The sequence below is a fragment of the Grampus griseus genome (genome assembly GCF_964374135.1).
Source record: "Grampus griseus genome assembly, chromosome: 2".
Taxonomy (NCBI): Eukaryota; Metazoa; Chordata; class Mammalia; order Artiodactyla; family Delphinidae; genus Grampus; species Grampus griseus.
The window spans coordinates 33,065,612-33,077,829 of NC_139018.1; the positions used below are offsets into that span (position 1 = coordinate 33,065,612).

General features: G+C 56.0%; 1 protein-coding gene across 3 annotated transcripts in view; it reads left to right on the forward strand.

Annotated features, from left to right (window-relative positions):
• Positions 1–764: 764 nt before the first annotated feature.
• Positions 765–12,218, forward strand: part of ACTN1 (actinin alpha 1) — a 95,456-nt gene continuing 84,002 nt past the window's right edge. For all 3 annotated transcript variants that reach the window (XM_082647859.1, XM_082647857.1, XM_082647858.1), the window contains exon 1: positions 765–1,059. In XM_082647859.1, coding sequence (XP_082503985.1) covers positions 955–1,059 — 105 coding nt within the window. In that variant the 5' untranslated portion in view covers positions 765–954. The remainder of the gene's footprint in view (positions 1,060–12,218) is intronic.

The following is a 12,218-nucleotide window of genomic DNA, read 5'->3' on the forward strand; positions in this document are numbered from 1 at the left end:
GGCGAGGCGGGAAAGCTGTGTGGCCTCTGAGCGCAGTTGGCTGGCAAGAAACCTGGCTCCGGGAGGGCAGGGGTCTGCGGGGTCGCGCAGGGCGGGGCGGGGCGGCAGAATCAGGAAATTCCCAGGAAATTCCTTTCCATTCCGGCACTTCCCGCCCCCCTTCCTTGGGTGCCGACCTCTCCGGACCCTGGGAAAGAGAAAATGGAATGCTTTTCGGGTTTCCTAGCATCTGTCCTCCAGCTCCTGGCACTCTGGGGTTTGGAGCGCGCGCGGGATCACAGGACGCCGGCGCGCCGGAGTTCGGGGCCTTCGTGTCGGCGGGGAGAGTGTCCAATCCCCCGGCGGCTCCTGGGGCTCCCGAGCGCGCGCCCGCTCGGTCCCCGAGCTCGGGGAGGCGTCCCCCGGCTTCGGTCCCGTTCAGCTTAAGCTGGTGTCACATGAGCCGCGGGGGAGTGGGAACCCGGGGAGTGGGCGGGGGCGTGCGCGCCCGGAGGGGGCCGCCCAGTCCACCTATATGCGCCGCGGCCCGGCTGACGGATGCCAGGAATTCCCAATGAGAGGCGATGGGGGGAAGTTTGGGCAACTCGGCCTGGCCAATGGAGAACCTCGGGAGGGCTCTGCCCCTTCCCCTCGCCCCCGCCCGCCTCTGCTCCCGCAGCGCCAGTGTGTCCGCCTAGCTCAGTGTGCGTGGAGATTAGGTCTGAGCGGCCGCCTGAGGCAGGCAGTCAGCGAGCTCGACCCGCCGCCGCCGCCGCCGCCGCCGCCTCTAGCAGCCGCCTTCGCGAGCAGCGCCGCGGCGGAACCGGGCGCAGGGGAGCTAGCCCGGCCCCGCCAGCCCAGCCCAGCTCAGCCCATCCCCGACTCCCTCCCCACGCCGGGGCAGCAAGCCGCAGCAGCCGCCGCCGGGAGAGAAGGTGGAGGAAGAAATCCAGCCCCTAGCACGCGCTCACCATCATGGACCATTATGATTCCCAGCAAACCAATGACTACATGCAGCCCGAGGAGGACTGGGATCGAGACCTGCTCCTGGACCCAGCCTGGGAGAAGCAGCAGAGAAAGGTCAGCAACCTCCCCAGCCCACCGCAGCCCCCAGCCCCGGGCCACTCCGCCCGTAGGGCTCTGGGCTCCCGGCTGCGAACCGGTTCCAGGCGCGCACGAGCGGGGGCGGGGGATGCGCGGCCGCAGCGAGGAGGGGTGTTGGGTTACAGGCGCGGGGCGGAAGGGGGAGCGCCCGGGTCCCAGAGCCCGCGAACGCCGAGGCCAAGCGCGGGGAGGTGGGGCCGCGGGCGGGCAGGTCGCGTTGGGGCGGGCTATCCAGGCCACCCGGCTATACAATCGCACCAGCCCCGGGAGGGCAAGGCGCAGGGGCGGTGCTCGGGAGGCTGGGGCTGAGTCCCCGGCTCGGTGGCTGTTAGCTCCGGATCGATTTTCCCTTCCCTTCCCCGCCCCTTGACCGCCTTTCCGTATGGCGTGCGGTGGCAGCGCGCTTCCTGGGTCGCCTTGGTACCTGGAGGGGACATGCCGCACGGGTCCTCCCAGCCCCTGCCCGCAGGCCGAGGGGGAAGCGGGCGCCGGCGGGATTGGCAGCCTCCTCTGGGTCTGCCTGGAGGTGGACCTGCCAGAATGGGGTTGGGGCCGAGAGAACCCGGGGGCAAACGCGAGCTCCCCAGCGGGCCCTGGGGGGGGGCGGGGTCAGGACGGCAAACCGTTTTATTGCTTAACTCAGTGGTTGGTAGCTGCGAGCGGAGATGGACTTGCGTCTGCGTCCTGCCTCTCCGACCCCCGCTCATTCCCGGGAGATCGCGAATTTGGGCAACTTGATCTGAGTCGAGGGGCTGTAGGGCAAGGCATTGTCTCCGGGGATATTTGGGGTCAGTCACTGGGGCTCCATGCTTAGCCAGCGAGGCGCGTCCTAGGCGCCGCGTGCGAGGGCGCGCTCCGCCACCGGCGCTGGGCTCGGAGCTGGCGATGGGACCCGGGCACAGTGGCCGGTGGCAGGAAGAGTTCACAACCCACTCTTGTTGTGGGGGAGAGGGCGCCCCAGCCCTGTCCCTGTTTCCTGCCTGCGCGGTGAGCTCTTGCCCCAGGCGGCCACGTACCCTGAACACCCCCCCCCCTCCCCCGCTCCCATCCGGTCCCTCCTTACCCCCCAACCCCCCACCTCCACCCCTCTGCTGATCAGGGAATGGGGGGGGACAGGATGGCGCGTCCCTGTGGATAGTGCGGTTAGGGCTGGGCTTGAGGGAGAAAGCTCATGTCCAAAAATGGTAACATTCATTCCCTTTTTTAAACTTAAAAGGGGGGGGAGTTTAGGGAGCCGACTGAAGTTTTTTTTCAGCCAGAGGCATCCTGTATTAGCTCACTCAGGAATCCTAAGCCCTGAAACGGCGCCCTTTTACTCACTTCATCAGACAAGAAGAGGTAATTTAAAACACGCGCACAAAGGGCTTCCCGAAGCCGGGCGACCTGAGCTCCAGGGTCTTGGCTTCTCCTGGACTCAGCCCTCTGTGGCCGCATCCGAGGGTTCCCGGGCTTCGAGCTGACTTCTTTGCCATGTGGCAGTTGCTTAAACACCCCTCCCCCTCTTCCTGTCGGCCCCTCTGGGAGAGCTGGGGGAGAGGTGAGTCCTCCCTCACCCGGTTTATCTCCTGGGTCAGTTGGGCTGTTGGTGAAATCGAGAAGGGAGTGATTTGGAGATTCCTATGCGGGAAAGGGTGGGGCTCTTTTTTTTTCCCCCCAAGGTGCAGCTTTCTTGAGAATAGATTTTAAATTGGACGTGAGGGGTGGAATTAGGGATTAGGATGTGGTGGATATCTTGGGATCTTCCATGCGCAGTAGAAGAGGAAAAATTCCTGTTTGCCTAATACCTACTGTGTGCCTGGTGGGGCAGGAGTGACAGGACTGCCCAAGAGTTAGGAATTAGGTCCTTTTAAGGACTGTGGGACCAAGCACCGGGCCCTGGACCTGCACACAGTACTCATTATTATCAAATGAATGAATGAATATATTAAACGTAGTTGGGGAGAAAAATTATATAAGTCTCTTTCTCTCCACACACACACACACACACACGCACTCACACTCAAAAACCCTGACCTGGGTGGTAGTGGGTGTGCACCAGGCTTTTGGGCAGCCAGGTGGGAACAGGGTCACCTGGGAAAGTTGGTTATCTAGGGACAGACTCAACAGTTCCAAGAGCTGGTATTGGCTGATGTGTGCCAGGCACTCTTCTAATCATATATATTGTTTCAGTTGTTACTGCCAACAGCTCTGTGAGCTGGGCACACGTGAGGATGAAGAAATAAGGGGCAGAGGGGGAAGTAACCAGCCCAGCGTCCTGACGGGTGCATGGTGGGGCTGGGATGCCGCCGTGTTCTGGGCAGGCAGCTTCCCCTCACTTGTTCCTTGTTGGTGAGAGAGGCCGGAAAGCTGGGTCTGGCATCCAACCCTGCAAAGATCTCTGACCGAGAGGAGCCAACACCTGCTTTGGTGGGTTTGTTTTTTTCCTGCCATTAATTATTACCTCTCAGTTTCTGCACATTTCCCCTAGTTCTCAGAGGGCTGGTGGGGATATAAAGTGGTACAACGAGTGGAGGATCAGACTTAAAGTAACTTGGTGCTTTTGACACCCTCCCTGCTGACCATGGGAGGTGAGGGTTGAGTGGGACCGGAGTTAACGAGTGGACAGAGGCCGACCATTCCAGATGCAGGCCGGAGAGTGAGTCTGGGGGTGAGGGCGGGGAGGAGGAAGACACAGTGCCGTGGGATACACAGGCCACTGGGTGGGAGGCTGAAGGCCCTGTTTTTAGCCCTGGTACAATCCGTGCTATGTGTGAGACTTCGGGCAAGTCATTTTCACTTCTCTGAGCTGTTATTAGAAACTTCAGCACATACTTTTGGAGCACCTACTCTGGGCCAGGCCCAGTTCCAGGTGCTGAGGGTAGAGCAGTGAACTAGACAGATGAGGTCCCTGTCCTTGTGGCCCTTCCATTCTATTTCCTCCTCTGGCCGTGCGCCTGCCCTGCCTACCCCTCGGGGCTCTTAACAGGCATCAGATTAAATGACTTCATGGGGAAACGGTAAGGCTGATGCAGATGTAGGTAGAAGTTCGTGCAGGCAGCAGGCATGACTCAAGAACCTGCCTCAGGTTGGCCACGGCTTGTCCCTTCAAAGAATGTTTCAGTGCAGAGTTCATCATGCTGGACTCCCTGCCTCCAGACACAAAGTGCAGTGGATTGGAGAAGTTTACTGGCGTTCACAGTCTTTCTGATCTTGGAGGCTGAGCGCCAAAGTCACCTTTTCTAGGGACCCCAGGTTTGAATGCCCATTTTGGGGGGATGACCATAGTCCCCACTTTATTCCCTCATGTGGATCTCACCCACGTCCTTGTGTGCGCACTCGCATGCGTGCCCGGGGTCAGGTGGGCTGGAGAGGGCATAGATTTTGAGTGGCATCCTGGCTTTACACTTTTAGGCTTGTGGCCCTGGGCAAGTTAACTTAACCTCTCTCAGCCTCTAATTTCTTATTTATAAAAAGGAGCTAATACCCCCCTGCTGGGCTGACAGCAGAGAATATGTAAAATGGCAGCTTCCTGTTCAATTTTTTAAAATTAATTAATTAACTTTTATTTTTGGCTGTGTTGGGTCTTTGTTGCTGTGCGCGGGCTTCCTCTAGTTGCGGCGAGCAGGGGCTACTCTGTCACTGTGCGCGGGCTTCTCATTGCAGTGGCTCCTCTTGTTGCGGAGCACAGGCTCTAGGCGCGTGGGCTTCAGTAGTTGTGGCTCGCGGGCTCTAGAGTGCAGGCTCAGTAGTTGTGGCGCACGGGCTTAGTTGCTCTGTGGCATGTGGGATCTTCCCAGACCAGGGCTCGAACCCGTGGTCCCCTGCGTTGGCAGGCGGATTCTTAACCACTGCGTCACCAGGGAAGTCCCCCTGCTGTTCAGTTTTATTCTCTCTCTTCCCTCTTAAATCCTAGAGGCTCTGGTTTAATGTGTATTTCCACAGGTGCCAACCCCTGTTTTTTTTTTTTTTTTAACATGTAGGACCTTAAATAATATTTGTTGAGCTGATGGAAGTTCAAACAGAGAGGTGGCCCTGGCAGGTGAAAGAAGGTGGTTGTAAATAGGCCCAGATGCTGATTCTGTACCCACGTCAAGCCAGGTCGTCAGGGGATGTGGCAGGAAGAGAGGCCACTTTGTTTACACTTGCTTCTGGACTGTGAGACCATCATCCCAGGAGCTACCAAGGCCACCGATCAAGATGGAGGACTGCAAAGTGGGTGGGTTTACCTGGGGAGGAGTGGGACGTCTGCTTACCCTGAAGGCAGGAGGTTAGGACTTCTAAAGCCAGAGTGATGCCTGATGGAGATAAGAGGAGAGAATTGGCCATCGTCTCCATCCTCATAGCCCCAGTGTTCTCCACTCCTTCCTGCTTCACTCCCGTGCCAGTGTCCATGGGAGCAGGGACCCAGCCTGTCCTGTGCTCTGCCTGGCAGAGAGTCAGGCCTGTTGTACATGGTCCAGAAATGATGCGAACAATTGGATAAATGGCATCATGCATGGCTCCCAACTCTGGGCCAGGGGGGTGGAGATTGGGATGAAATGCTGGGGCTGGACCCCGGCTCCAACCTGCGCAGGTGGACATGCTCTTGGGCACACTGGGTTCAAGTCTTGGCCCCTCCACTGACTAGTGGTGTGATCCTGGGTGAATCACTTACCTGCTCTGCGCCTCTTGATGCCAAGGGGGAAATGGGGATAGTAGTTGTTCCCACTTGAAATAGCTGCATAGAGGTTTAAACCAAGTAATGTATGTAGGGAATTTAGCATAGCACCTAGCATATAGTGAGTGCTCAATAAACGTTAACTGTTTTGAGGAACCAGATTTGCTATGGCCTTTACCCATGATGCTCTGAGATAAGATGTAGTATATAAACCCATTTCAGAAGGAGACCAGGTTGACCAGAAGGGTGTGGGAGTTGTGTTGTCCTTGACCTTTGACCCCGAAGTCAGCTCTGGCTCATTCAGTGTCACCTGACCTCTCTGGTTGCTCAGTACCTTTACCTATAGAATGGTATAGAATCCCTTGCCTACCCTTTCCCTACTTCCCTGGGTATCCAGGATGAAGAGATGAATGCTGAAGTGCTTAAGAACTTTGTCAGCTGCTTGTAATACAGGTAAAATGACCTCAGAGAATGGATTTCCTCTAAAAGAGACAATTCTAGAATGTCTTCAGCCCCCTCTGATAATTAGCTGAGGCCGTTCTTTGGGTCCGGCCCACACCCCCAGCTGCTTACCCAGCCCTGCTTTGCTCCAGGACCGGTTACAGCTGCTTCCTCTCTGAAACCTGTCCCACATGGGTGCGCTGAGCACAGGTGCCCCACTGGTTGGTGAAGTGATTGACAGAGCCCGAAAGAGAGATAGGAGAGATGGACGAGGCCTAGAGCATCAGGGCTGTGGGTGGAGGCTGCCACCTTCCCTGCCCTGGACAGATAGATGTGAGAGTGCCCGGAGCACAGGGGAAACCAGACTTTCCAGTTCTGAGGAATGATGAGACGTTGAGGGCCTGCTGGTCACTCGAGATGGGCTTGTAGGATCCAGCCTTTTCAAAGGGAAAAGGAGGAAACTCATTTCCTGAAGTCTGACTTCTTGAGGAAGGCTGCCAAGGCTGTGCTCAGTGGGACGGGGCTGGGAGAGGCCCTCACCTCTGGGACCTTCCGTGTGAGGAGGTCAAACCAAATGGGTGTCCTGTCGTTTGGGATTTGTGGTTGGGATTTGGGCCTCCTTTTTCCAGCTTCTTGAGGAAGGCCTGGGGCTGGGCGCCTGGCCAGTGGCCACAAACCACAAACCTGGCTGGAGGACTTGTCACATGAGACCTGGTGCCTCCTGCCCTGCCAGGGTAGGGCGGCCTGAGACAGGACCCAGCCACAGACCTGCTACTGTGTGTCCCTAGGGAAGAGCCATGTCTCTGCTCCTTACCTTCTAGCCCCTTCACAGTGTGAGAACATGGACCATTTCTCCTGTGGAGTCAATCAGTGAGCGCTGATCGAACCCCTGTTAGGTATCAGATGCTCCACCCATGTGGGGTTGTGGAAATGACAGTTTAGGTGCAGAGGGAACCAGAAAGACAGAAAATCCCACCAGGCCACGCCAGTCACGGCCGGGGGCGTGGCATTGGCCACTGTAGAGCAGGAGCCGCCACTGCTGCCTGAGGTGACAGGAAAGGTCTTGCTGGGAAGCCTCCCCTTTCCCTGGCAGTTAGGTTGTGTGCGTGTGTGTGTGCGTGTGCGTGTGTGTGTGTATGTGTGTGTGTGTGCTAGGGGAGAGGGAGACGGCTGGAAGGAGCCCAGGCAGCAGTGAGTCGTCCTGTGGGGCCTCCTGCAGGCCGGGAACACCCTGCCGTTGTTTTCCGTCCTTGTCCTCCTCCTCCCCCCATTCTCTGTGCCCTTCCCGAGAGGCCAGGCTGTTTGTACGGCTCACAGGTTGGGCTCTGGAGCCCCACACCTCTGCGCAGGTGTGGTGTTAGTTGGGACCAACGCCACCTGAGCTGCCCCCATGTGCGACCCGCCCAAGGTTCTCCTGGGACCTGGTGTGCATGCGGCCCAGGGCCGTGGTGTCAGGGAGCCTTCCCAGGGCCTTGCTTTTATCCCCTCGGAGTGTGGTCAGTGGGCCCACATCGCTGCAGGAAGGGCCGCAGGAGCTGGGCTGAGTTACTCACCTGGGGTGCTGGAAGCCCAGTCCAGTCTGGAGCTCCCCAGAGGAGTCTCGGCTAAGAGGCGGCAGGCAGAGGAGCCCCCGTAGCTTGGTTCCTTAGTCCTGGTCAGACGGGGTCACCCTGCTGGGACTCGGGATTCAGCCCCGGGTGCTGTCTCCATCGGCCAAGGCAGGGTCCTGCTAAGTTCTAATTGCCCAAAGTGGCTGACGCCAGGCACCTGGGGAGTGGCGGGGACAGGAGACCCTCAGAGCCACGATGGGAGCCCACCTTCCTCTTAACACATGGCCAAGATTGCTCGCTGGTTCTCAGGCCGAGCATCGCCCGAGAATCCTCCCACCTCAGCGGGTGGAGGGTAACGGCGTGGAGAGGGCTGGTCAGGCACTCTCCTGATTGTTTTTCCAGTTCTTCCTTCACCCCCCATCACGTCCTGGCTGGGGATTACCTGCAGGATCTTGCCGTGCAGGGCAGTGAGTCCTGGGTAGTGACACTTTGGCCTCAAAGCCGCGCAGGCAGCACTCACGACCCCCACCTGCCCCCGCCTCGAGCCCTGTTCAGCCGCCCCAAATGGTGCAAGGCCTTCGTTCAGCTCCAGCCCCTCCCAGACAAATGAGCAGAAAGTGGCCGTCCCGGCAGTCTGAGAGCAGAGCCAGGAACAGGACTGGATTTTTTTCTTTTTTTTTTTAAGTTGAAGAAATTCTTTTTCTCATAATGATCACAGTGGCTCACCCTTTTGGAGCATGTGCTAAGTATCCGGGCCTGTGCTAAGGAGTCTACATGCATTAACACATCTAATCCTGCGAGGGGGATACTGTTACCCTGTTTTACAGATGACGGAACCGCCTTGGAGCAGACGCATGACTTTTCCAAGGTCCTACAGCGAGCGAGAGGTGGAGCAGGGGTCCGTAGCCGGGCAGTGTGGTTCCCGGTTTGCCTGCTCAAACTGTGCTCTCCTGCTTATAAAGCAAATGCTTGCGAATCCAGGAACAATTTAACCAAAGCCAAACATATACAAAACAAAACCCAGTGATGAAAACGTTCTGGAATTAGATAGCAGTGGTGGTTGCACAGCCTCGTGAATATACTAAAACCTGCTGAACCGTAGGCTTTAAATGGGTGACTTTGATGGTATAAGAATTATATCTCAATTTTTAAAAACCCTCAGAAAATGCTAATATAAGAAGAGAATGACAGTTGCCTGTCATCCCACCTCCTAGAGGTAAGCTCTCTCCATCCTTACCCCTCCTCCTCTCACTTGGGAGCCCACGCTAAGGTCAGGGATACAAGCTCATGGTGAGTGAGTGGGAGAAGAGAAGAGTAAAATAATCAAGAAGGGTGGCTTTCATAAAAAGCATCATGTGGCCTTTTTCTTGGAAACTGCTTAAGAACAGATCACTGATAAGAACAGGCGAACAGAAGGCTGGGCTGGGGGGAGGACGGGTGACCTTCCTCATTTCTCCAAGGCCGAGTCCCATGGCACCTGCCTTGTTGGCCTGGGATTGCTTCTCACCTTGTGCCATCCCCAGGGTTAACGGGGGGGTCCAAGTGGGGCAGCTTTCCCCAGGGCCTGAGGCATGAAGAGGGGAGGGCAGGGCCAGGGTCCTACCCCAGGAGGCAGCTGCCCATTCTCAGAGGTTGCCTAGCAATAATGGGAACAGGTGACTTAGCCCACTACAGAGGCGGGAGGAGAATAAAAGGCAGCTGAGGATAGAAAGCGGGAGTAGTTGCAGAGGATGCGGTTACCCTGGAAACCGCCTGCTTGGTCCTTGGATACAGCGGGCAACTTCTGGGCTGGGATCCACTCTTCACTGAGAGGTTGTGGGGTCCTCTCCAGGTTTGTCACCCACAGTGTCAGGGCGGGGGATGTAGAGAAACACCTCTTGCACATGGCCTCTGTGGTGGATGTGTTCTCTGCGGTCTCATTTAACATTCACAACAGCCTTGTAAGGCATGTGGGATGATCACACTTGATAGATGAAGATCCTGAGCTTAGAGATATAAAATAACAGGCTCACACCAGAAGGCTCACAGTGAGAGGGGCTGGGAATGAAGGTGCTGGTACCCTCGGTGCTTAAAACAAACCTTTCATTTTGGTTTAAAGCATTTCACATGCCCAGGATGTGGGAGGTGATGTAAACACTATCCACCTTCAGGGAAGGGAAGAGAAGATGAGAGAAGGAAGGTTGGAAAGGAGAGTTGTCTGTTTTATATCCAACAACCAGCCAGTAGCATTTATTAAGAAAGTCTTGGTTCCCCAAATAAGTAAAAAGACGGATAGTTCACATGGATTGAAGGTTGCATGGTTTGGATTATCTCAATCTGTCAAAAACCCCTGTGAGAAAGGTACTTTTATTTCCCTTGTTACTACAGATAAGGAGATTGAGGCTCAGAGAGGTTAAGTAACTTGCCCAAGATTGACCAGGTAATAAGCCAGGTTATGAATGAACCCAGGCAGGCTGACCTTGGAACTCTACCCTTAACCATAAGTACAGACTCACCCTTTGTTATTTTGGAGGTTACGTTTTAATTGATACATGGCTGATATAAATGAAATAAGGGACAAGTCAAGATGGAATATAACCAAGTACTCATCAGATGGTTCGTGATTTTTAACATTTACGCTTTCACATATGGTTTTTCTCTCCATTTTCTCTCCATTCATCCCCATTTTATAGACAGAGCAAGTGAGGCTCAGAAAGGGGGATGCTTGTACCTCTCGCAACCTGAATGGGGTAGAGTTGGTTCTGAATCCAGGTCTTTGAGGGTCTGTGAGGCTAAAGGGGTGGGTGTGGGCCTTTCCGAAATTCCTTTTCTCGGTTGGAAAGGTAGTGGAGGATTCTAGTTGTATTTCTCCCCACTTTTCAGTAGGAGTAGCTGTCAGGAATGGACTCAGGTCCCCGGTGGCCTCTCCTGGAGCTGCTCCCAGCTTTGGGGACTGGCTCCCCCGCTATGAAATTCAACCACGTCCCCTCCTCTGCTGCTTGGGTTCCTTCAGGTTGACCTGCTCCTGCCGGCCCCTTTGTTTGGTCGCCAGGGGAACCTAGCACCCTTTGAACCAGGTAGCTGAGGCTCAGTGTTTATTTTGGTTTGAGAAGCCTGTGCTTGTGAAACACAAAGGTGGAGGTTCTGGTTTGAGCTTTGAGGCTCTTCAGAAAGCTGATGAGGGAAAGTCTGGGGGCTTAGGCTGGGGTAAGCAGTTTTGGCTTTCAGCGCCTCGGGCCAGGCCAGAGGACAGCCCTGGGGGGAGGACAGTGCCCTTCCTGCCCCCTCTTCTCTCTGAACCTTGCAGCTAAGGGTCTAAATCAAAGGCCCTGAATGGTTCAGCTGAGGGCAGAAAAGTGATGGGGGTGGGGAAGGGAAGGGAGCCTCCTCTACTTTGTGTTTACTGTTCCCTGGTGGTTGGTGCTGTGGAGGTGGTCGCAGGCCTGTGATTGGAGGCCAGGGCTTACAGGGGAGCGTTTTTTATGGGCCTGAAATTTAATTTTTTAATTTTTTAATTTTTTTTGCGGTACGCGGGCCTCTCACTGTTGTGGCCTCTCCCGTTGCGGAGCACAGGCTCCGGACGCGTAGGCTCAGCGGCCATGGCTCACGGGCCCAGCCGCTCCGCGGCATGTGGGATCTTCCCGGACCGGGGCACGAACCCACGTCCCCTGCATCGGCAGGCGGACTCTCAACCCCTGCGCCACCAGGGAAGCCCTGAAATTTTATTTTTTAAAAGCCATCGGCAAAGCTGATTATAACCGACGGAGCAGTGCTGAGCTCTATTTTCAAATCATCTGTAGGTGAAATGACACGAGGGGAGGGAGCGGTGAGGTGGGTGGCCCCCTTCAGGCAGGTCTCCTAATGGAACTTGGCTTTCCATCTTGGAAGAGGGGTGGCAGGTCCTGCACGTGGGTGGGAAGGGACTTGTTACTGTCAGACTCTTTCTCCTCATGTCCCACGTGGAAATGTGCACATGTCACAGCCTGTGGTTTGAGGATGGGGAGAGGAGTGGGGCTTTTAATTCTTCTAAGTCCCAAGACCAGGAAATGGGATCACTACCTCCTCCCCCAGTGGGAGGGTCTGGTGGGGACAGGGCCAGTGGCTTTGAGGTCCCGTGTCTGTTTTGACCTCTAGTACTGTGAGTGAGTGAGCGAGGATGTGCGTGGCAGCGTGAATGCAGGCACACGTGTGTGTGTGTGTGTGTGTGTGTGTGTGTGTGTGTCTGGCTCTGAGAAGCCCCGCTGTTGTTTTTGGCCCCTGCCTTGGCTTTGGCAGGGGAGTGGCCCCCTTTCAAACACCACACACATCCTCCAGATAATATATAATGACACTTTCCAGGAGAGTTCCCGATACTTTGGAAAGGCCTTTCTTTCCAGGAACCCAAAGTGCTTTTCCAGACTTGGCCCCGGGAGCTGGGAGATGGAGGAGGTGAGGGAAGTGGGGGCCAGACCCCTGGTTTCCTGCCCTTCCTCCTGGATGCTGTGCTGGCCGGGGCTGTTTGGAGGTATCTTTGCATGCATGAAGTCCTG